Source organism: Pseudorasbora parva, chromosome 2 (genome assembly GCF_024679245.1).
Source record: "Pseudorasbora parva isolate DD20220531a chromosome 2, ASM2467924v1, whole genome shotgun sequence".
Classification (NCBI taxonomy): domain Eukaryota; kingdom Metazoa; phylum Chordata; class Actinopteri; order Cypriniformes; family Gobionidae; genus Pseudorasbora; species Pseudorasbora parva.
The window spans coordinates 15,145,792-15,167,355 of NC_090173.1; the positions used below are offsets into that span (position 1 = coordinate 15,145,792).

The 21,564-nt window shown below is 38.5% G+C and overlaps 2 protein-coding genes across 2 annotated transcripts in view; one reads left to right on the forward strand and one right to left on the reverse strand.

Moving 5' to 3' along the window:
- tbcd (tubulin folding cofactor D) overlaps nt 1-21,564 on the forward strand; it is a 66,076-nt gene that overhangs the window by 2,959 nt on the left and 41,553 nt on the right. Inside the window, exons 5-14 of the mRNA XM_067456907.1 lie at nt 996-1,142; nt 2,022-2,077; nt 3,350-3,482; nt 5,896-5,941; nt 6,046-6,178; nt 6,265-6,407; nt 6,483-6,543; nt 6,691-6,765; nt 6,852-6,946; nt 14,613-14,769. Of these exons, the coding sequence (XP_067313008.1) occupies nt 996-1,142; nt 2,022-2,077; nt 3,350-3,482; nt 5,896-5,941; nt 6,046-6,178; nt 6,265-6,407; nt 6,483-6,543; nt 6,691-6,765; nt 6,852-6,946; nt 14,613-14,769 (1,046 nt within the window). The remainder of the gene's footprint in view (nt 1-995; nt 1,143-2,021; nt 2,078-3,349; nt 3,483-5,895; nt 5,942-6,045; nt 6,179-6,264; nt 6,408-6,482; nt 6,544-6,690; nt 6,766-6,851; nt 6,947-14,612; nt 14,770-21,564) is intronic.
- znf750 (zinc finger protein 750) lies at nt 8,737-12,700 on the reverse strand. The gene is made up of 3 exons (XM_067428787.1): nt 12,191-12,700; nt 9,890-11,160; nt 8,737-9,756 (listed from the first exon to the last, which is right to left on the reverse strand). The coding sequence occupies exons 2-3, from the start codon at nt 11,110-11,112 to the stop codon at nt 9,117-9,119; spliced, it is 1,863 nt and encodes a 620-aa protein (XP_067284888.1). The 5' UTR covers nt 11,113-11,160; nt 12,191-12,700; the 3' UTR covers nt 8,737-9,116.

Here is a 21,564-nt window from a genome sequence, read left to right on the forward strand (position 1 = left end):
CTCAGTTTCTGGTTTTATTCAGCAGAAGCGCTTTTACTCTTAGCAGTGTGAACAAGTGTCACAGCAGCCGCTGAGCGAAAGCACAGAGTAACGTCATAACATCATTTTAAACACACTTAAATGTGTCTAATATGATAAACAGAGCTGCGTTACCTCATACTCATGACAGGAAAAGAGGAAATGGCGCCGGCGACTGTGTCCCGTCATAATAAAAGTCCCGCTGCTCGCGAGGCGTGTGTTTGCATAACAATCACTCCAGCGGCCTTGCTCAGCTCCTCAACACTCGGTCCTGCTCTGCTTCACACTACAGTAACGTTAATAATCACATCCATCAACATGTGTGAGGTGTGAGCTGTGAGGTGAAGACCGCATGTCCCAAGATTCTGAGCTCATACTTGGCTTCATCAAGCTACGCCTTTGTTTTGAATAGGCGCCCTCTAGAGAGGGACGGAAAACAAGTGACATAGTGCAGCTTTAATTGTTTATTTAAGATCTGACAAGTTCAATTATTTATATATAAAAAAATGACCATGCTTGCTAAACATATAAGAGCCACACACATGCCTTGTTTATTAAATGTTCAGAAATTATTGAAGAACAGTGATTTTATATTTTTTTTCTTGACAATATCAAGATGATTATTCAGATAGTTGCTGATATTATAAACAACAGCAAGTCCAAAATATTTTTACATTTCAAACCTACAGCGTTCACACTAATATCTCAGCAGGTGGGTATACACTTATGCAAGCGTTCAGAAGTACTGTGCTTGATACTGCTGTATTGTCTAGTCTCTCATTTCATACTTAATGCTCTAACATTCGTCTGTCTGACGTTTTATTGAGTTCAAAAAATTACCACTGAATAGCTTTAGGTAGTATTAGTTGCGGCAGTTCATCATTTATGTCTGGAAAAATGTGTTATTTGTAATCTATCCTCGGCACAGCAGAAACATTGTACATCATCTAGTTATTAACTGTATGTTTCTGTATTAGACCTGGGAAACACGCTACATACTCCTCCTCTGGCTGTCCATGACATGTCTCATTCCCTTTGACTTGTCCCGTCTGGATGGCCACCTGTCCGCTGACCCCGGGCTGAACAGAGAGACCATAATGGATCGTATTCTGGCTGTTGCCAAGGTGACACCCACAATCACAGACCACCTTAGACGACGTGTTAATTTTAATGAGGCTGGTTAAAGTGTATTATTATAATTTTTTTATTTTGTTAATTCATTTATTGCCAGTTTTACTATTGATATGTATTTCATTTAAAGGGTTAGTTCTCCCAAAAATGAAAATTCTGTCATTAATTCCTCTCCCTCATGCAATTCCAAACCCGTAAGACCTTCGTTCATCTTTCAAGGTCCAGAAAGGAAGTAAAAACATCGATAAAATAGTCCATGTGACTCCAGTGGTTCAACCTTAATTTTATGAAGCGACGAGAATACTTTTTATAAGCAAAAAAACATATAACTACTTTATTATCTGTTTTGTTCTAGTATGTGCTATGTCTCCTACACAGTTTTTGTAGTAAATAGTCACTTTCAGGTTCAAGTTCTACAGCAGCCGATGATGTTCACGTGAGCACCACGACGCGTTTGCCGGCATCGCAAACAGCGTAGGAGAAGGACACAGGCCAGAACGAAATTGTAGAATAAAGTAGTTATTTTTTTGCTTGTTTTTGCACACAAAAAGTATTCTCGTCGCTTCATAAAATTGAGGTTGAACCACTGAAGTCACATGAACTATTTTATCGATGTTTCCTGATGTCTTTCTGAGCCCTGAAAGTGTCCATTGAGTGCTGTCTATGCAGGGGTCAGAGAGCTCTCGGATTTCATCAAAAATATCTTCATTTGTGTTTTGAAGATGAATGAAGGTCTTATGGGTTTGGAATAATATGAGGAAGAGGATTTAATATCAGAATATATATATTTTTTGTGAACTCTTTAACTTGGCTTTTGTGGTATATATATATATATATATATATAATGTATATGTGTGTTTGTTTTTTTTCAGTCCTTTCTGAGAGTCAGTGACAAATCTCGAGATGCTGCATCAGTGCTTGTATCAAAGTAAGTTAAGTAACATGTTATGTGACTTACTAGTTTACTATACGTGTGCTTATTATAGAATTGGGCTTAAATATTTGAATGGTTTTTCTCACATAAATTAAGCAACAGCAGGGCTCTGTGCTAACATTTGTCTTTACAAGAAAAAATAGGAGTACAGTAAACAAATGTAGGAGCACTTTCTGATCAATAATATATATTAACTTTCCCTTTACACTGTGACATTGGTAAATATTGTATGAATGAATTAAGAAATATGTAAAAATGTAACTTTAAAAGTTGGATATTTGAAATGAAAACAGTCTATGCAAAGTATATGAAAATAAATCCGCCAGTAGGTGGCGGCAAGGCTTAATATACGAGCCATTCATTCAATCTTAAAAACGCAGATTCATCCATTCAAGAATCATAGGTTGCTTGGAGATGCTGAACAGTTCTGGTGTGGCTTTGTGTGAAACTATTTTCACAAAATAGAGCTAAAACAGACAATACTGTGGCTTTAAGTCACTTAATACCAACTTGTTTATTGGACTTTTGTACAATATCACTATCACATTTACAATCATGCCAATACTTTGAGAAACAGAAAGAAACATTAAAATCAAGAACTCATACAGGGGAAAAAAAAGAATGCCACCAATTATATTTATATATATATATATATATATATATATATATATATATATATATATATATATATATATATATATATATATGTGTATGTATTTGGTGGCATTTTTGCCCCAAGCCCCAAATGCAGTATTTCCAGTCACATTTTTTTCCAGTCACACGCAGTGTAAAAGTAATTTTCTGTTGCAAATGTGACCGACATGCTCACCGTGGAGAGCCCTGAAAAGAGTAAATATTACAATTTTATTTTTATTTTTTTATTTGGCCTTTATTTATTTTTACTTTAAAGAAAAACACAATACAATATTCACCATTCCTATTTTTATAAGACAGTTAATTTAATAGTGACTCTCATTTTTTACACTTTAGTACTCAGCCTTTGAGCTTGTAAGTTATTTTCAGACAGTTAATTTCAATGACTTTTTTCCAAACACTGATTTAATTTGCAACATCACTTATGAGCCTCCATGTATTAAACTATATAAGCAGGTACATGTTGATTTCAGGTACATGGCGCTCTTAAAATATCCAAAAGTAGGTGTTAATTGCAGTATATTGTCAGATGTACCTACTGAGCAATAGAGGGCACTGTTTAAACACTTTTAGCTGATCTCTTTGCTTGAAAGCTCTGTATTATCTGCACAGGTTTGTAACCCGTCCGGATGTGAAGCAGAAGCGTCTGGGTGATTTTCTGGACTGGTGTCTGACCACCATCTCTCAGACCAGTGAACTGACCATGGAGGGAACCGTGGCCCTTGATGGAGCTTTGCAGTCCCTGGTGAGCCTCCAATCCACTGTTTATCTCACATATACAGGGCTGTGTCCATCCTCCACTTCCTCCCTTTCTTCTCATGAGAAATCAGATTTTCGAACATGGAAGAAACAATCCGAGATGATTCTCAGTTAAATACTATGTCATGCATTTTTGTCTTCTTGTCTGAAAATGTCTGAAGCACTTTTCTTTTGGTTTTGATGGACATGAGCTCCCAGTTTTTTTCTGACAGTTAAGGTGAATTAAGTGATTTCACCTGAATCCCCCTGGAATTTCAAACAATAAAATATTTACATGTCATTAATTTAATTCATTAATACATTATTAAAAATGTTTATGTATAAAATTTGAGTGAATAGTTGCAACGGTGCATAAACATAAAATGCATGGTTGCAGATGCATGTGTGTGTGTGTGTGTGTGTGTGTGTGTGTGTGTGTGTGTGTTTATAAAAAGTTTTTCGAATTTTGTATTTTTTCATGTCATTAGATTGTTTAGAGCATAAGAACCAGATGGACACATTATTTTTTTTTAAAAATTATATTGTATTGATATGTTATGATATGTGTAGTTGACACCAGGACTCAGTTGTTAAAAAAAATTAATGAAATGAAATTGCATGTATAGGCAAAAACAATTTTTAATTTACGAATACATTTTTAAGTTTTAGGATTGTTTTAAAACAAACTTTTTTTAAAGATGATTCTGAGCTATGTTATAAATGTATAACTGAATGCTTCTACATACCATCTTTATGCAATATATGTCGGTAAAATGGCCATACTTGGATTTTCCCATTCAATACAATGTATCGATACACTGCATCTAATTAGCATATTATTGTGTTCTGAAATGAAAAATGTAATGAAAAAAAGAAGCGTAATAATAGGAGTAACAATTGGCAACATTTTCATAATAGTATGTAATATTTCATAGGAATATTGATGTGTAATTTATTTTCCTATTAACTTGTTGTGTCTCCAAAATGCCTGATAAACATGATTCAAGTCCTGGCGTCCTCTACAGTTGACATTTATGAAATCAATGCCCTGTTTTGTAACAAAAAGTCCTATTTTGATTAGAAAGCCCATAGCATTTTCCTGAGATGTTGATTTATAACAAACAATAAGAAAATTAATCAGATTTAAATTATAATGACAAAATATTATGATATTTCCGTAAGAGTGCTTAACATTAAGGTCAGCCATTTTTAAAGACCAAGAAGTTGTTGTTATCCTGGTGAAACCTCCAAACATTTGGTATCTGTGCAAAGCCCTGAATGTGCTCTATAAAGGACATCCTGACTCAAAACTGTGACGTGTATGATGTCACAGAAACTCACTAAAATATAATGTCCCAGGAGGATATATATATATGTGTGTGTGTGTGTCTGTGTGTGCGCGTGTATGTTAACTGTATATTAATTTTTTTTTATTTTTATTATGCATTATTAATTCAGCAAAATTTTGAGGGTTCAACTTTCAGGTTCTTGCTGACTTGTTAGCTTTAAATAGTCAAAGTTACAGTCAAATAGTTAGGGCTCATTTACTCCAAGGATGATACTATAAAGTTTGAAAAACTTTAATAATTGAATAATACTATTTTGAATAGTCACTCATTCTCATTCAATGAGAATAGGCAAGTCCACGCTACAACTGTAATGATAACAGCACAGCGGAAGATAACATAACTGCAGCGCGTGCTTATAATAAACAGAACAATATTGTCCGTTGGTGTTGACACTAATGTAGTTATCGGTGTGAACGGTCCTTAAGCCTTTAATTCATGCTTGATTTGCAGCTACACATACTATGCGAGAGAGGCAGAAGTTACTGCTGTGTTCAAATGCTTGTAATTGTTCATTTTAGTGACTGATCCTTATCAGAATTGGTTTCTTTTCAGTGTGACATCCTGCATGGTTTAAAGTCCAGAGAGCTGTGAAAACATTCCTGCAGCTGTTATTCTTTTGTGAAGCATGTCACTGTCACCCGAGGCGCTCAAAACTGGCTCTGTGTGTTGGAAACGCCTGGGGTGCTAAAACTGCCATCAAAGATTTGCATATATGCTTTAAGTGCCACAAGGCAGGGAGCAGAAATTTGTGCGGTGCGCTTTTAAACTTAATAATCACAAGATACTGCTGCTGGCATTAAGTGTAACTGTACTGAGCATTTTACAAGACGCATTGCAAATGGGTTTAATTAATTTTAATAAATTTGACTCCACATCAACCTAATGATATATATATAGATAAAGTACTGATCAAAAGGTTTTTTATGGGTAGCTGGCTTAGTTCGGTATTTTCCAACCAGGGCTATGTGTTCAGCAGCACTTTAAGCAGAATTACTTAGATTTTGTTTAAAAAGATGACAACAGGTTAGCAAACACTGCAACCATCCTAATCAAGTGCTGATTTCTCACCAGGCCCAGCTCTTCAAGCATGGGAAACGTGATGACTTCCTGCAGTATGGTTTGTATATGTCTTCTAGGGCTTTTTTTTTGGTCTCTATAACACCAAAATATACAAAACAGATCAATGTTCACTCATATTTACCTGACCCCCTCCGTTCGCAGCCCCCCCAGTGCTTCAGTGCCTGAACCAGAAGAGAATAGCTGAAAGTAACCAGGCCACGCTGCGCAAGCTGGGAGTAAAAGTTGTCCAGAGACTTGGCTTGACCTGTCTAAAACCACGTTTAGCCAAATGGAGGTAACGGAGGAGTGACCGACTGACAAAAACCTCAAATGAAACGAGACCTGCTCAAAAGTGTAAGCATTTTTTATGATTGCATCCAGATACCAGAGAGGAAGTCGGTCACTCGCAGTGAACCTGTCCCAGTCTTCTGTCACCGGAAGTGTAGAGGATACAAAACCTGATCTAGAGGCTGTCAGTCAGGAGGAAGACTATGACATTCCTCAGGAGGTAGAGAATGTCATTGGTAAGTCTCCATGCGGATTTTCATGTCTGTTTAAGGCTATCTTGTTACTGCTAATTTTCTTATTCATATTTGCAGAGCAACTATTGGTGGGTCTGAAAGACAAAGAGACAATAGTGCGATGGTCTTCTGCAAAGGGGTAAGAACAGTCAAGTTTATGAAATACATTTTTGGTCTGTCATGGTGTGAGAGTGCCCTATTTAAATGCCATAGTTCTCTGTAATAATCCTTGGGGTACTAAAATGAATCCTTTTCAACTGGTCTTTCTCTTTTTGACCACATGCAGGATTGGAAGGGTGACTGGTAGACTACCTAAAGAGCTCGCAGATGAAGTGGTTGAGTCTGTTTTAGAGTGTTTCAGGTGTGGTATGATATAACTGAGATGTGATGATGTGAAATGAAGTATATTTTTAAATACATAGTGAGGTATTTTTCTGCATATTGCAGTTTCCAGGAAACGGATAATGCCTGGCATGGAGGTTGCCTGGCTCTTGCGGAGCTAGGCCGGAGAGGACTTCTGCTTCCTTCACGTCTTTCAGATGGTTGGTTTGTTCTCTTTTTTTATTCTTTATTGTATTAAAGATGGGGTAAGTGTTAGTTAAAGGTCCCGTTCTTCGCGTTTTTTCAAAGCTTTGATTATGTTTACAGTGTGCAATGTAACATGAGTTTATTTTTCGCATTTTTCACACAATTGACTTATCTGTACAGCGCTGTTTCCTCTGTCCTAAAAACGGCCTGATGATTTCCTTGTTCTATGAAGTCCCTCCTTCAGAAACACGTAACGAGTTCTGATTGGGCCAGCGCTTCCCGTGTTGTGATTGGACAGCAGCTTAGCACACTTTGCCCGGAAAGGTCCCGCCTCTTACCATAACGGGGAGATGAAAGCGCTGAATGCGCGCTCTTCTCCACGTGGGAGAGCAACCAGACCACGCCCCGTTTTTTGCGTGTTCTTGTGGGCGGAGGGTTAGTCAACAAACGGTTCTAGTGACGTCATTACATCCCTGCACTTCCTGTTGTAGTCCAAACCAAGGGAACGTTCGCTGTAGGCTTTGAAAGGGAACTTCTGTTAAATAAAATATCTCGCTTGGCATTGAACTTTGAGCGTTATAATTTTACAGGTATTATTTATGCTCTAACAGCAACATTACACACTAACTAAAGTTTAAAAAGATGCAATCGCAAAGAACGGGACCTTTAAAAAATGCTTTATAAAAGTGTTTCAGGCCGAGGACCAAAACAAACTTGTGGCCAATCAGCTGTAAGGGGCGTGTCTACTAATGATGGTGAGAAGAGCGCGTTCTGTGAACGTAATTTTTCAAAAGACACGACACAGGACGGACATTAGCCGGGCAAGGACGGAAAAAGAGATGGCAAATAAAAAAAACACGTGGAAAATGTCTTTGGAACAAAAGAAGTCTTACGATCAGGCAAGAAGTGTCAGCTTTCCAGTGCTGGAGAGAACTCAAGGAGCGATAAGGCCTGTAATCGCTTTATTTCTTCTCAATAGGAGTGTAACATTGTTTTTTTGGTTTCACAGAACTAATATATACTAGCTTTTACTTGAATATGCTCGTGTGTCATGTTCACTTGCTTGTCCATTTGCAATCGTATTGTAGCTTACTTCAGCTATTATAAAGACCCATTCATTTCCACATCGTATAAACCTGTTTCAAGCGTCAGCTCGCAATGTCCGAAAAGTAAGACAATACACTTCTAATATATGTTTGTTTTCTTTGGTTCCTCTTTTAGTAATCAATATAACCCTCTAATCGTGTCACAATTGATATATATTTGTTAGTTGGACGGTCGTGCTCGTGCTATCGAATTGTTCGTGAGAACTGTGTTTGTGTTTTTGGGATGTAAGGGATGACTTTTTCATTGAACATTCGACCTGGATTACCATAGTAACACACATTGCCTTCACTTATTGATGACATCGTACCCTCGGCCGGCTGGCACAGCAGGTTTCGCCATAATTCATTTAATAATTTGTTACAGTTACATAGTGCTTTTCTAGGCACTCAAAGCATAGTCGTTGCTTGCGTATGTGTGGGGCGGAGCTATCAAAATAGGTACGAGACACTTTTGGGGTCGGGTGTGTTTGTTTTGGGAATTTCAAATATCAACTTCGGTTACCAGAAATCACTAACCCAACCTTTAAATTTAAAAAAACGATTGGTTTTAAATTTCACTTCACACTTTCACATAAATTGTCACTATAATCTCAATCTAAACATTGTACATCCCCTACAATGTACTTAGTTAAAAAAAAAAAAAACAATAAGCAAACATACCTCACTTAATGCAAACACTTTATTCAAATACTGCAAGTTTGACTAGCTTCTTTATTTATTTAAAAATATATAAAAAAATACCACCACCCAGCTCCTTTTAAATAACCTTATACATACTTATAGTCTGTCAAAGAGCAGAAGATTTTTAGTTTAAATCTGGGCTGCTGCCTTTTTCCAATCAGTGCATAATGTTGTATTTTAGAATTATCTACATTTGCATATCTACAAATTTGTCCAAAGCAACTTGCTTTGGATTAAAGGTATACAATTTATCAATTGATGTCTTTGAATTGATCCCATGACCACTGAAAAATGTTGACCATCTTCCTGTAAGTCTCTTTGAGTATTGATCTTTTCACTGGAACTCCTTTCTGTCAACCCTTTGAATTGCAGCAGTCCATTCCTTGAAATCTCTGCATCAGCAGTTCTGCGACCTCTTTCTTTGAATTCGGGACGGTTCTTTTACCTTTGCCCTTTTGGTATTGTGCCTCAGAGGTCTGGTATTTGCCCGTTTTTGTCCCAGTGCCCGTGTGCTCTGTTTGGGTGTGTCTGGAGTGTCTTTGATTGGGCACTTGTCTGAGGGAGGAAGGTCTTTTGTGTTTTGGCCCTCTGTCATTTCTTGTTGGCCAATCGAGGAGTCATTGATAATGTCCCTTGAGCTAGCTAGTTGACACAGAGCAAAGGCTGCTGAGTGCCTCTGGTCACATGGGTCTAGGTCTTGTTTTCTGGGTGAAGCAATTCTGGATTCCTCAGAGTTTATGATGGTTTGTCTTTCTGGAGTTTCAGAGCCTCTTTCTGGAGTTTCAGAGCCTGTGGTGTTGGGCAAAGCCTGGTTGTTGGATTGTCCCCTGAGGCAGAGGTTGAGCGGTGCCTCTTGACTACTTTCTGAATCATAATGGAGCTCTTGGTCAGAGTAGTGGTGTGTCATGTTGCTGGATACAGCCTGGTCCTTCTTTGAAAGGTTAAGAGGACCTGGCTCCTCCTCATTCTCTTTGTCCTCTTCCTTTTCTGATGAAATCTCACTGCTCTTTGCAGAATCTGTGGTTTGTGGTTCATTCCTAGAGGGAGAAAACAAGATACCAATGTTATGTCAAGCTCTGTAAACAATAGAGAAAACTTGCTTGTGGGCAACATAACCAGATTTAATTTGACTGTTATGCAAAGTGTCTTTGAGAACTTTAGTTTACCCACCTCTCTCTCTTTTGTAACATGCTCTCTTGAGGTTGCCCACATGATTTCTTGGTTAAGTTTGCGGCTGCTGTAGTTGGCCCTGGTAAGACATGCTGTGATTGACTGACTGGGAGCGACTCCCCATGGGAAGTGAGCCTAATTGTAACAGGGAAACGAACATCTGCGGTATTGGGCCTGTCGGGGGACCCAGAGGCGGCGCATCCAGCTAAAGGACTCTGGCGAGTACCTTTGTCCCCTGAACTGTGCTCCTGTACAGCCCTGTCCTCACAAAGTCTGCTGTAAGAATCCGGATGAGATATGGGGACCATGTGTCCTCCGTACTCTCGAGGATAAAATCTGTTGCTGTACACATCCAGAGGAAGATACCTGGTTCTCTGTAAGGACATGGATAGTTCAGGGTGTTGGTAGACGCTGTAGGGTAGGGGTGGACCGGGAATAATAGAATGAGCATATCTATAGTGATAAGGGTGGAGAAGAGAAGGACTAGGTGGAACCAAAGGTGATGGCACCAGAGGTCTCTGCGTCTCTCGAGGTGTAAGTTGGTAGGCAGGGGTGTTTGCTTGGTTGTGTGGGTAGGGCGTGTAGATGGAGTGCAAGGGCCTCTCAGGGACCATGTATGAAGGATAGTCTTGTATTAAAGGAAGAAGAGGTGCTGTGGAAGCAGGTGGGACCCAAGGTGACATGTGATTGTAAAACTGAGGAATGGTTGAAGATGTTTGATCGTTGTGTGGAGACCGAGATAGAGTCTCACTTTCAACTGTTCGTGCAACTGGTGAGAAAGCCGAAGATATTTTGTTCTGTGCACGCTCCATGTCTGCACTTTTGTCCATGATCTCACAGACTGGCTCAGGGACTTCCTTACTGACCTCATTGGTTGGACTTTCAGGCTTTTGTCTAGTTTCTTTAACCATCTCCTCTTGTTCAACCTTGTCGTTGACCCTTTCTATAGGTTTGCTGGCTTCGGCTTCCTCGGGTGGCTCTATGCTGTTGTGGTTTAAAGGAAGATTATGCTGGGAAGCTCTGGTTGTTTTTCCTGTCTGCTCCATGCGCTGAGATACCAGAGAGATGGAGTTCTTGCAAAGGTTGTACTTCATGTGGTTGAAGAGATGAGACTTGATGTTGCAGGTGAAGGGACATTGGAAGCACTGATATTTGAAAGGTTTGCCAGGAGGGCGTGGAATGTAATGGGGTTTCTTCGGTTTTCTCCCCTGGAGTATATCCATACTGGTGCAGTTGTTCCAATCCAATACTGTGTTATTTGACAGCCTTATCTGGAAACGGAAGAAGAAAAAAACATAAATAATTCTGCCACCCACTGTAGCAGAGCATCTTCTGTTTTTTGGGTCACTATTTGAGGTTTATATAAAGGGATTTTGCGTGTTCACAAAATCCCTCAAGATTTTCAAGTTTGTGGCAGTTCTGTATTGTTTGCTGGCCTGCGTGTTAGCATGGCATGCTCTAGCTGCACTAGTGAAGCCAGCGTAGGCCTGTAGAAACACGCTCCCCTTCATCAAAACCTGATGGCGTGGGAAACCACATACACCTGTTTCCCATGACCTTACCTGCAAGATACAAACTCCAGACATTTAAATGTTGATCTCACTCACACTGTAAATGCAGAGAAACTAGCAGAGGTATTAGACTGAAATCTCTTCTGTTATAACACAAGTACCCGATTGGACTGCTTCCGTGTTTCTACTTTGACAGTTGTTCACTACAATGAGGATACATAATGGTCCCGTCAGTGTGCAAAGATTTTAAGGCCTGAAGGTTTGTATTGGGAAGCATACGATTGAAGAAAGAGATTGCCAGGCAAGTTATGCAGAAAATGACTCCGCCTTAAGGAACCTGTTTGTCACACGCTGTCGCAAGAAGTGGTGGCTCAGGTTTTGACTCCCATGTTTCATATGAAGCCTCTCCCTCCTCAAGGCACAAATTAAAAGAACATTTTTGTATGGGGAAATTTCATTTTGCTGTGTTATGCGTTGTTTCCGGGTTCTTAATCACTTTTTTATGAGTACACTAATATCTTGTGATATTAGTGCAATACAATAAATTGTGAATTTTTCACTATTTAGACATTGTATATATTTGTACAAGCACATGTCAAATACAAAAGAGTATTTTCTGCCAGATGTGGTCTATCAGGTGCATCTATAATAAGCAATTTAGGTCTAGCCCTGAAACACCTGCTACAAAAAGTACATTACACAGCCTCAACAAATGCTAAAAGTACGTACATACAAACAGCATTAAGAACATTTGCCATTGAAAATCTTGGGTTAACTATTGCAACCGTACCTGTTGTCTGATTCCACGGGATGTTGGCCGTATCGGCAATGGATTATATCCAGAGCGGACCTCCTGAAGCTTATGGCAGTCCCACAGTAGAGCGGTTTTGCCGTCGTGATTGTCCTTGAAAGCGAGTGTCTGCTCTTTAGGTGTTCTGTCGCGTTTCTGATTAGTCTGATGAGTCTCTTGCTTTCTGAGGTGTTGACTCTGTGGGTGGAGTCTATGCCCAAGCAGTAGAGCCCTGAGGCAGCATCAATGTGCCTAATATTAGGCAAGCCCCAAGCCACGATACATTGCTAGTTTTCCTCCTGCCTCACCTGTTGCTGAGAATCCACATGGACTAGAAGCCAGACAAGACTGTTTGTGTCTTTTGTTTGCCTAAATGGTTGATTTAGCCCAGGAGTGGTAGAGTTAGGTGTGAAGCAGGTTTGAGGATGTTGTCAGAGGGGTGTGGAGATATTGAGGACAACCAGTGAGATTTGCATGAAGCCAAATGTGTGCTGCACCTGATGTGACTTTCAGAATGATTATGAAAATGTTTGTTCTGCGCAGTTATTTTACACTGGGTCTGGATCTCAATTTGTATACATTTAATGTTAAAGTTTTGATTTGAAATGTATTCTCATTCATTTGCATAAATAGCATGAATCATGAACTCTTAATGCTTCAAATGTTGGCCCCACCTAAGTTTAAAAAAAAGACAGTTCCTTGTAATAAGGTCCTTCTTCTAACTTATCAATACTCTCTTCTTCTTCGGCGTGTGTCTGTGTATACTTGAGCATCGCTCACAACTTCTTATGAATATGTAATCTAGTTAATATAAAATATAAATCTAATTATGTATGTCATATTTAGTTATTACACACACACACACACACACACACACACACACACACAAATATATATATATATGTATGTGTATGTATATCTAAAAAGTTTAAAGAAAGTTTAAAAGGTTTTGTTCAGTGAGATTTATTTTTTAAAGAATTAAATACTTTTATTCTGTAAGGGTGTGTTAAACCAACTGTTTGCCAGCGTTTTTTTTGTTTTGTTTTTTTAAGTTGTCAGCCACCACCAGCGTCTGATAATTTTTACAATTTAGTGGCCCCTAGAATATTTTGTTGTATGAATATCTGAACATACAGTATTAAAGGGATAGTTCACCCAAAAATGAAAATGTTATGTTTATCTGCTTACACACAGAAAAATAGGGTGTCAAAATTGTACCTTTAGGGGTACAACAGCTTGTCGCTGGGGCAGTACCCTTAAAAGAACAACGTTGTACCATTTTTACCACAAAAAGGTTCATAGTAGTACCTTAAGGTACGCATTTGTACTCAAAGGTACTAATATGCACCTTTTAGGAGTAAAACAGGTACAAAGATGTCCATTTAAGGGTACTGCCCCAGCGACAAGCTAAAGGTACAATTTTGACACCCTATTTTTCTGTGTGTACCCCCAGGGCATTTTTTGGGGGAACTTTCCCTTTAAAAGAAAGAATAGAGCAGCTGGTTTAAAAAAATGTTGTATACATTTTGTTTATCAACACTTGAATGTGGGTAAGTTTCATAAAATAAAATATAAATCAGCATTTTTAACAAAAAGCTGAGAAAATCAAGTGTTTGTGAAAGACTTCATCCAGATCAGATTCTGAACAATGATCATAAACAGATGGAGTCCATCAACACCCCTAATGATTCACAGTCCTGTAGCTTATCCTGGGACAACATTTCATTCAGTAACATTAGACAGATTTAATTTATATGCTGTTTAATGTTGATGGATCTCATATTATTTTACATATGCATATCATATCGCTTGTTTCTGCATCTTCTTCACATGTGTTTTGATCTGGGGATTCAGTATTGTTTCAGAAGGTGTGTAATTAGCGCTCCCTACCGTATAACATTGAAAACACAGAAAAGTTCATCAAAAGTGACAGTTAGCTACATTTATAATGTTACAAAAGATTTCTATTTCAAGTAAATGCTGTTCTTTTGAACTTTCTATGTATCTCAGAATCCTGAAAAAAAAGTATCACTGTTTTCACAAAAATAGTTTTTTTTTAGCATTAAGTTTTAATTAATAAAACAGTTTTTAGCATTAATAATAATAAGAGGTTTTTGAGCATCAAATCAGCATATAATAATATTAAATTAAATAATAAAATTTCTAAAAGGATTGTGTGACACTGAAGACTGGAGTAATGATGGTTTACAATTACAGAAAACAGTTATACATTTTTTTAATTGTATTTCACAGTCTTATCTCACTGTTACTGTGTTTAATATATATATATATATATATATATATATATATATATATATATATATATATATATATATATATATATATATATATATATAATTGGATTGGATTGCAAAACTAATAATTTTTCCATGTTAATGCTTTGTCTCTATGACTCCTGCAGTGGTGCCTCTGGTTCTAAAAGCTCTGATATATGACGAGAAAAGGGGAGCATGCAGTTTGGGATCAAATGTACGTGATGCAGCCTGCTACGTGTGTTGGGCTTTTGCCCGTGCCTACGAGCCAAGCGAACTAAAGCCTTATGTCAACCAGATTGCCAGGTACGAGCCTGACACCACCACCTGAGACATTATGCATGTTATTTTTGCCATTTATTAAATTTGCTAATTAAGTTACCAACCTTAAGCAGGTGAAAAAAAGCTACTTGTGATGAATTTTTAATCATGAATCATGTGGACTTCTGTACCTCCCGTGTTATAATGGTGGTTGTCAGTATATTTTAAAGGTACAAAACACCATGGTCTTGCTGAATGTTTTCTTTCATCATAATTACAATAGAGCTGAAAGCTAACTGTACATTTTAGTTTATTGTTGTTGCTTCTCAAAGAGAGTACTTTACTGTTCTAGCAGATACATAGACCAACAGATTGTACTGTGCTGCCTCAGTAGGGAGAGGTTCTGAGCTGTGAGAGGTGTATAAACTGGTTTTAAGGCGGTAAATAACTCCAAGCCAGGAGAACAGGTATGAGAAGAGGCTGTTATAATCCTTGTCCTTCCCTCCTGGAAGTTTAAATCTCACTAAAACATTCTCCATATGTCCATTAGGGATGGGCATTTCAAGCAAAAATAATATTCGAAGATCGATGGGAATTATTCGCTTATTATTCGAAAATCGCAACTCCTTCCGGCATACACGCATAAACACATAAACAGAGAGAGAGAGAGAGACCATTCACACACTCATACTGTATAATAACAAACTGTTTAATTCATTAAGGAATAGGCTATATTAACTCAAGCCATATAATTATGTATGTATGCCAGTGTACAGTGTGTGTGAGCAACACTCGGGTGTGCGTTTGTTCAGGAAGAAAAGTAACCAGCGTGTGCATTTTAGCTGATTACAAGGTCATTAGTTCAATAATGTAAGGGATGATGATCGTGTTGTTGAGGATTTACCTTAGATACGACCGAGAGAAAGCCAGTGTATTCACGCTTTTTGTCTTCTTTTTTTAATCCTCCCATCCGATCATTCACACTGTTGCAGTCACTAAAATAGGTCAGTTTTGTTTTTAATGTTAAAGTAGTTTTACTTAGTTTCATTTCTTTATTAAATTAATTTAGAAAAAATGTGTGGAGCATTTTTGGTTTGTTCAATTCAAGTTTTTGTTTTTTAAAGTGCTAAACAGTGAGTTAACCACGTTTGATAAATTTTGCCTCTCAAATCAACACTTGACTTGTCTTGCCTAAAGTCAATAGATATAAAACACTTCAATTTTATCACAATGTTTATGTTTGCTATCACCACCACAGTAAAAAGGCGTTTTTGACATGTTGAGGCATGGGCTGATGCTGCTCGCAACACTGCAACACTGGCGCTCGCAAACGAAACGGCCTATAAAGGCCTACAATCTACAAATAAAAATAAATAAATAATATTACAAAAAACATACTGGATGTCTTACCTTAAATTAATATAAATCCAATCTTCAATTCCCGTGCTATATGCACATTAAACGGAGTTCACGTCAACGAAAGTAACAGATATGAGCTGCATTTAATTCATCATCAGCTCATGCTCAAACACCGCAAGATAATTGATTCGTGTTAGTGGTCGGATATTAATCCGTCTCGAAAGAATTTAGAAAGGCATTTTCTCCTGGTAATTTCGCAATCGGATAGATCTGATCAGAGAAAACAAATGAAGTGTGCAGGTTTAAAAAGGCCATAACTCTTCCAGCTGCACTGAAGGAACGCGCGCTGCTGCTGGCGCAGACTCTGAATACACTGCGAGCCCGTCTCTAGTCGCATGGTCTCGTGTTGTTTCCACTAGTTCTCACAGTTTCTTTTAATTAATGTATTAATATAATAAAATGTCTAAAATTTAAAAAGGAGAAGCCTAAAATGAATGCGTCATCAGCACCGAAACCATATACCGTATTTTCCGGACTATAAGTCGCTCCGGAGTAAAATGCGTCATGAAGAGGAAAATAAAGCCGCCTTTCCACTGCACACGACAAACAACCCGCCGTCGGACCGGAAGTCATTAATTTAGTGCTGATATTAGATAGGTCAGCGGCTGCTGTCTGGCTCTTGTGTAACGATCGCTGCGCCGCTCGTGTGTGTGTGTCTGTGAGAGTGAAGCCGTTCACCTTAGTAGTTTAACTTATGTGATCTAGTTTACTAGTTTGAGGCGGCTGGTCCGGTCCTATGGCTGTTGGAAGAATGAACAGATCAGAGAATAAAAAAACCCACTTAAAAGACGCAGTGTGTCGTCATGTTTTTGTCTACCGTATATGAGAAGGTTGCAATATGATTCTAGAGAAGTATCATACAGAATGGGGGTATCTGAAACCGCAAGATCTCTCCCATGTTGCCGTGTACGATCATAATAACATTTCCGTGCGACTGGCACTAGGGGGAAAACTCAGACAGTCGTGTCCGAATGTCGTGTGCAGTGGAAAGGCGGCTTAAGTCGCATTAGGGCAGAGCGGGAGCCGCGCGCGCATGCACGTGCCCGCTCACTGCATAACCGAGCAGAAGAAAGAAAGTTTGAAGTGAGTGAGGAACTTGTAAGGGATTGGCGAAAAGCAGAGGTTACTTTTACTGTAATGAAGAAAAAAAAAAGAAAGCTACTTGCGGACTGTAAGCAAGATGGCCAGAGCTGAAGGAACGAGTCCACAGACGCTTGAACTCTCTGCCGGGAGAGGCTCATCCGCGCGAGACGAACGCTGTGTGAATCGTTCTCCGCTGCATATTTTACTACATGCAGTTTGTATTTTGCAGAATAGGATTTTCTTTATGGGGGCATTTTGTTTGTGTTCAGTCTTTCTAAGTTGTGTTCAGTCTTTAAGTTAATATTTCAGTTAAGTTTTTTTCTGTTTTCAGTTATTTTTTTCCGTGGTAGGCTACAGGAGCAGCATAGACTGCCCTTTTGCGGCTATATGTTTATTCTTGTCAGTCAGTATGAATAAAATTTGATATATAAGTCGCACCTGACTATAAGTCGCAGGACCAGCCAAACTATGAAAAAAAGTGCGACTTATAGACCGGAAAATACGGTACTGGTAATGTAAGTTACAGGTAAATACAGGACGAAAATCGCACAACCTATTCGATATTCTATAATTAAATCAACTAATCGAATATTCGAAAATCGTGACTCATCCCTAATGTCCATAAGTGAAAAAATGGGGTTATATCCAACCATAACCTTCTTTCTAATATAATTTGCTGTGACAGAACTTTTTTTAAATAATTACCAGGTAGCATGGAGAAAAAAGGTCCGTTGGTCTTGCCACATACGGTAGGGCTTGCTGACTAAAGAACAAATAGCCCTCAGTATGTGGGCTGCAGATTTGCTGCCAGCCTCACTAATCAAATTCCACAGACTAACCTCATTTACAAAAAAAGCTATTTTCATTGGAGAGAAAGTGTAACCGTTATGTCAACAGAGCCACCCAAGTTGAGCAGTCATTTTCACCTGTCACTGACATCAGATCAGTTCTTACCACAGTTGGTTCTGGTGCAAAGAGCTTTCATACTGGAGAATATCCAAAAACACCTTCAGAGATCTAAGAAAGGTCACACCAAATGCTTGAATAAATAGTGGGCGTACAAGGAGTCAGTTTGCCTCCAAAGTTGGGAAAGAGAATATATCTTCATATATTTATATTTAAGATGAATTACTCTTGATCTATTCCATACGCCTGCCACACAGGAAATCTATTGAGCTGGAATATTTATTTACAGAATAATTACATAATTACATAGTAAAGTTAACTGTGAAATAAGAGCCAAGAGTAATATATATTCAATAGTTGTTGTTTTTTTTTCAGGGTGAAGCACAAGTCTTTAGCACAAATGGTATGGGACGAGATATTTACCAAAGTGTGATACTGTATACTAATATATAAAAGGTGTGCACAGTCACAGTAAAAAAGCAAAACTAAGATGAGATAAGATAAGATAAGAAAAGAAGTAACATAACCCTAATGTTTATAAAACTAAGAAACAACAGAATTATTAAAATGAAAAACCATCAATTGTAAAGTGTCACACAGGGAATTCGAAGAATGTCTGTTTATGGCTTATGATGACCCAACCATTTTATCCAAAAAATTTCAAGCATTAATTTCAATGGCTTGCGCCGCTCGAGGACGGTTTGTGTTCTGCGTGTGTTAGCGGAGCACACCTTTGATGAGCTTGTACGCACAAGGCCACAAATTTCATCATATTTGCAAAATATTTCAACTTTTTCCGCTGCGCTTTGTGATGATTACCTGCGGGGCCAATAGAAGCAGTGCATCGAAACGAGCACGGAAGGCAAAATGTATTTCACGAGCTTGAATTCCCCAAAGTGTTGCCCTGGGCCTGAGGGTTTCATGCAACCACAGCCTCTTCTTCCTTGCTGCTCTTCTTCTTCTTCTTCTTCTTCTTCTTCTTCTTCTTCTTCTTCTTCTTCTTCTTCTTCTTCTTCTTCTTCTTCTTCTTCTTCTTCTTCTTCTTCTTCTTCTTCTTCTTCTTCTTCTTCTTCTTCTTCTTCTTCTTCTTCTTCTTCTTCTTCTTCTTCTTCTTCTTCTTCTTCTTCTTCTTCTTCTTCTTCTCCTTCTCCTTCTCCTTCTCCTTCTCCTTCTCCTTCTCCTTCTCCTTCTCCTTCTCCTTCTCCTTCTCCTTCTCCTTCTCCTTCTCCTTCTCCTTCTCCTCCTCCTTCTCCTCCTCCTCCTCCTCCTCCTCCTCCTCCTCCTCCTCCTCCTCCTCCTCCTCCTCCTCCTCCTCCTACTACTACTACTACTACTACTACTAGCAGGGCTAGTGCTATCGCTCACTTCTTAGCTCAGGACAGATGCATATTTGCTGCTGACCGAAAGGTGGAACGACAATCAAATAACTAGACATACTGAACTCCTGTAAAAGCTTTAAAAAACTCTGCTTACTTTGCTTCGGCCAGCGAAGCGCAAATCGCTTTGTATCTGAAGGGCTATGCTAAACCCAGCGGCCAGCACAGGGCATTCTGCATCCTGTGTGAAAGGCCCATTAGGATGAACTAAATTCAGGCCCTGAGATTAATTGATAATGTTGGTTATACAAATTACAATACTTAGCATTCGGGCAATCAGTCACGTTACACTATGTTCTCTGCATGGAGTCATGCCTGGCACAGTCACAGCTTGTACTTTTTATTAAAAAACAAATAGCATTGGTCATTTTAGTTAAGATATGTTATGATACATTTGGACACAGATTTTTATTATTTTCCATGTATGCATAGACTTAATAATGAATAATTGCCTCAAAAGTCATGGAAATTAAAAAGGGAAAAAAATGTGTATGAACCCTGGGTGTTGCTTTGACAAACCTGACAAAAGGTGACCAACTTCCCAAAGTTGATAAATGAGTCAAAAAAATGACGTGAATAGTTCACCCTAAGCCCTCACGTTGTAACAAACATGGACGCAAACCTGAAATGAAAACCACTCCCTTTGATTTGTCAAAAAACAAAACAAAAGAACTGAAAAGGAAAAATATGAAGAGTTTTCAAAATGGCTATTTTACAGTTTAAGCTCCAAAAAGGACAATAAAACATCATTAAAGCGCTTTGTAGTCCATATGACGGATGTGCTTCTGAAGTTGCTTTGTGTGGTGATTAAACCAAAATTATTACTTGACAGTCTATTCATTTCTGCCAATCCTCTAAAATGGACAACAAATTGTTGTAGAATACAACACTGGCACACCCACTTCGATTATTCAAAAATGTAGTTCTGCTTTGATACTCATGAGACATGGTATTTTTACAGTTGTTAACATACTTAAATCTGCAGAATGGATTTAAGAATGGTAAAATGTGTTAACCAATCACTATTTTTAGTAGCTGAAAGCATTACCAAATTATGTAAAGTTTAAATAACTGAAGAAAAGAACAAGCAAGGGGTGTGGAGGCTGTGTAGACCTTGTTGATTCTTTGGAAATCTGCACAGATTCCATGTGGTTGACTTATGAAAAACAAAAACAAAAAAGTTGGCGTTGTTCTTTCATATTTCTCTGCAGCATTAGATGCCATTTTCTCATTGCTATAATGAAATGTCATGGTTTTTGGATCAAGTCCAGATCTCTCTTAATGTTCATACTTAACAGGTTTGGTTCAATTAAAAAGGAGCACTGGTGCAATTTCTCTGTCAGTGCTGTTTATTTGAACACGTTTAAACGCTGCCATTCGGACAGCACATGCAGAGACTGGGTTTGTGTGGAGCAGCAGAGCCGATCTAAGACGCTTAAAGAAACACGTAACATGCACTCATGTAAATGATTAAAGCGCCGCGCTTCGCTGTGAAAAGCGCGCTGCATGTATTTATTTAAATGAATCGCAGGGATTGTGTTTCACATTTCACAATATATTATTTTATCATGTTTAAGTGTTTTCAATATGTCGTGCTGCCTTATAAACCTGTCTAATAATGCGGTTCATGGATTCTCATCCTTGAAATGTGCCATTTCTGGTATTTTCGTCCCCAGTTTAAATGCGATAACGTGACAGCCCTAACAGCAAGTATTATTTCATGGATCTTTTTCATATAGCTAACGTATTTTCTGCGGCGTCCCACAAGGACGTTGCGTATTTGCTTTAACTGTGGTGCTGGGTGTTATTACTCAGGCTTATGGTTAGGGGTTTGCTGTATTTAACTTTGCTGTGTAACTGTATTCTGTAATTCTTTTAGCAGCTCTGCCACGTTGGGTTTGTGTGGTGATGTAGTGGTGAATCAGCTCAGCGAAACGGTTTCATCAGCAGAAAGCATTTTTTTCCCCTCCCAAGGTTCAACAGCAAACCTTTCAGTCAGTGTAAAAAACATAATGATATTAATAGAGTGACAGCTGAAAGATGCTCCGCTGCCCCC

Bases quoted from the DNA above. Each gene is read 5' to 3' on its own strand.
- znf750 (XM_067428787.1), bottom strand. From the start codon at position 11,112: ATGGATATACTCCAGGGGAGAAAACCGAAGAAACCCCATTACATTCCA. The intron at 9,757-9,889 runs GTGGGTAAACTA...TTCTCCCTCTAG, and splicing joins ATGTTACAAAAGAGAGAGAG to GAATGAACCACAAACCACAG.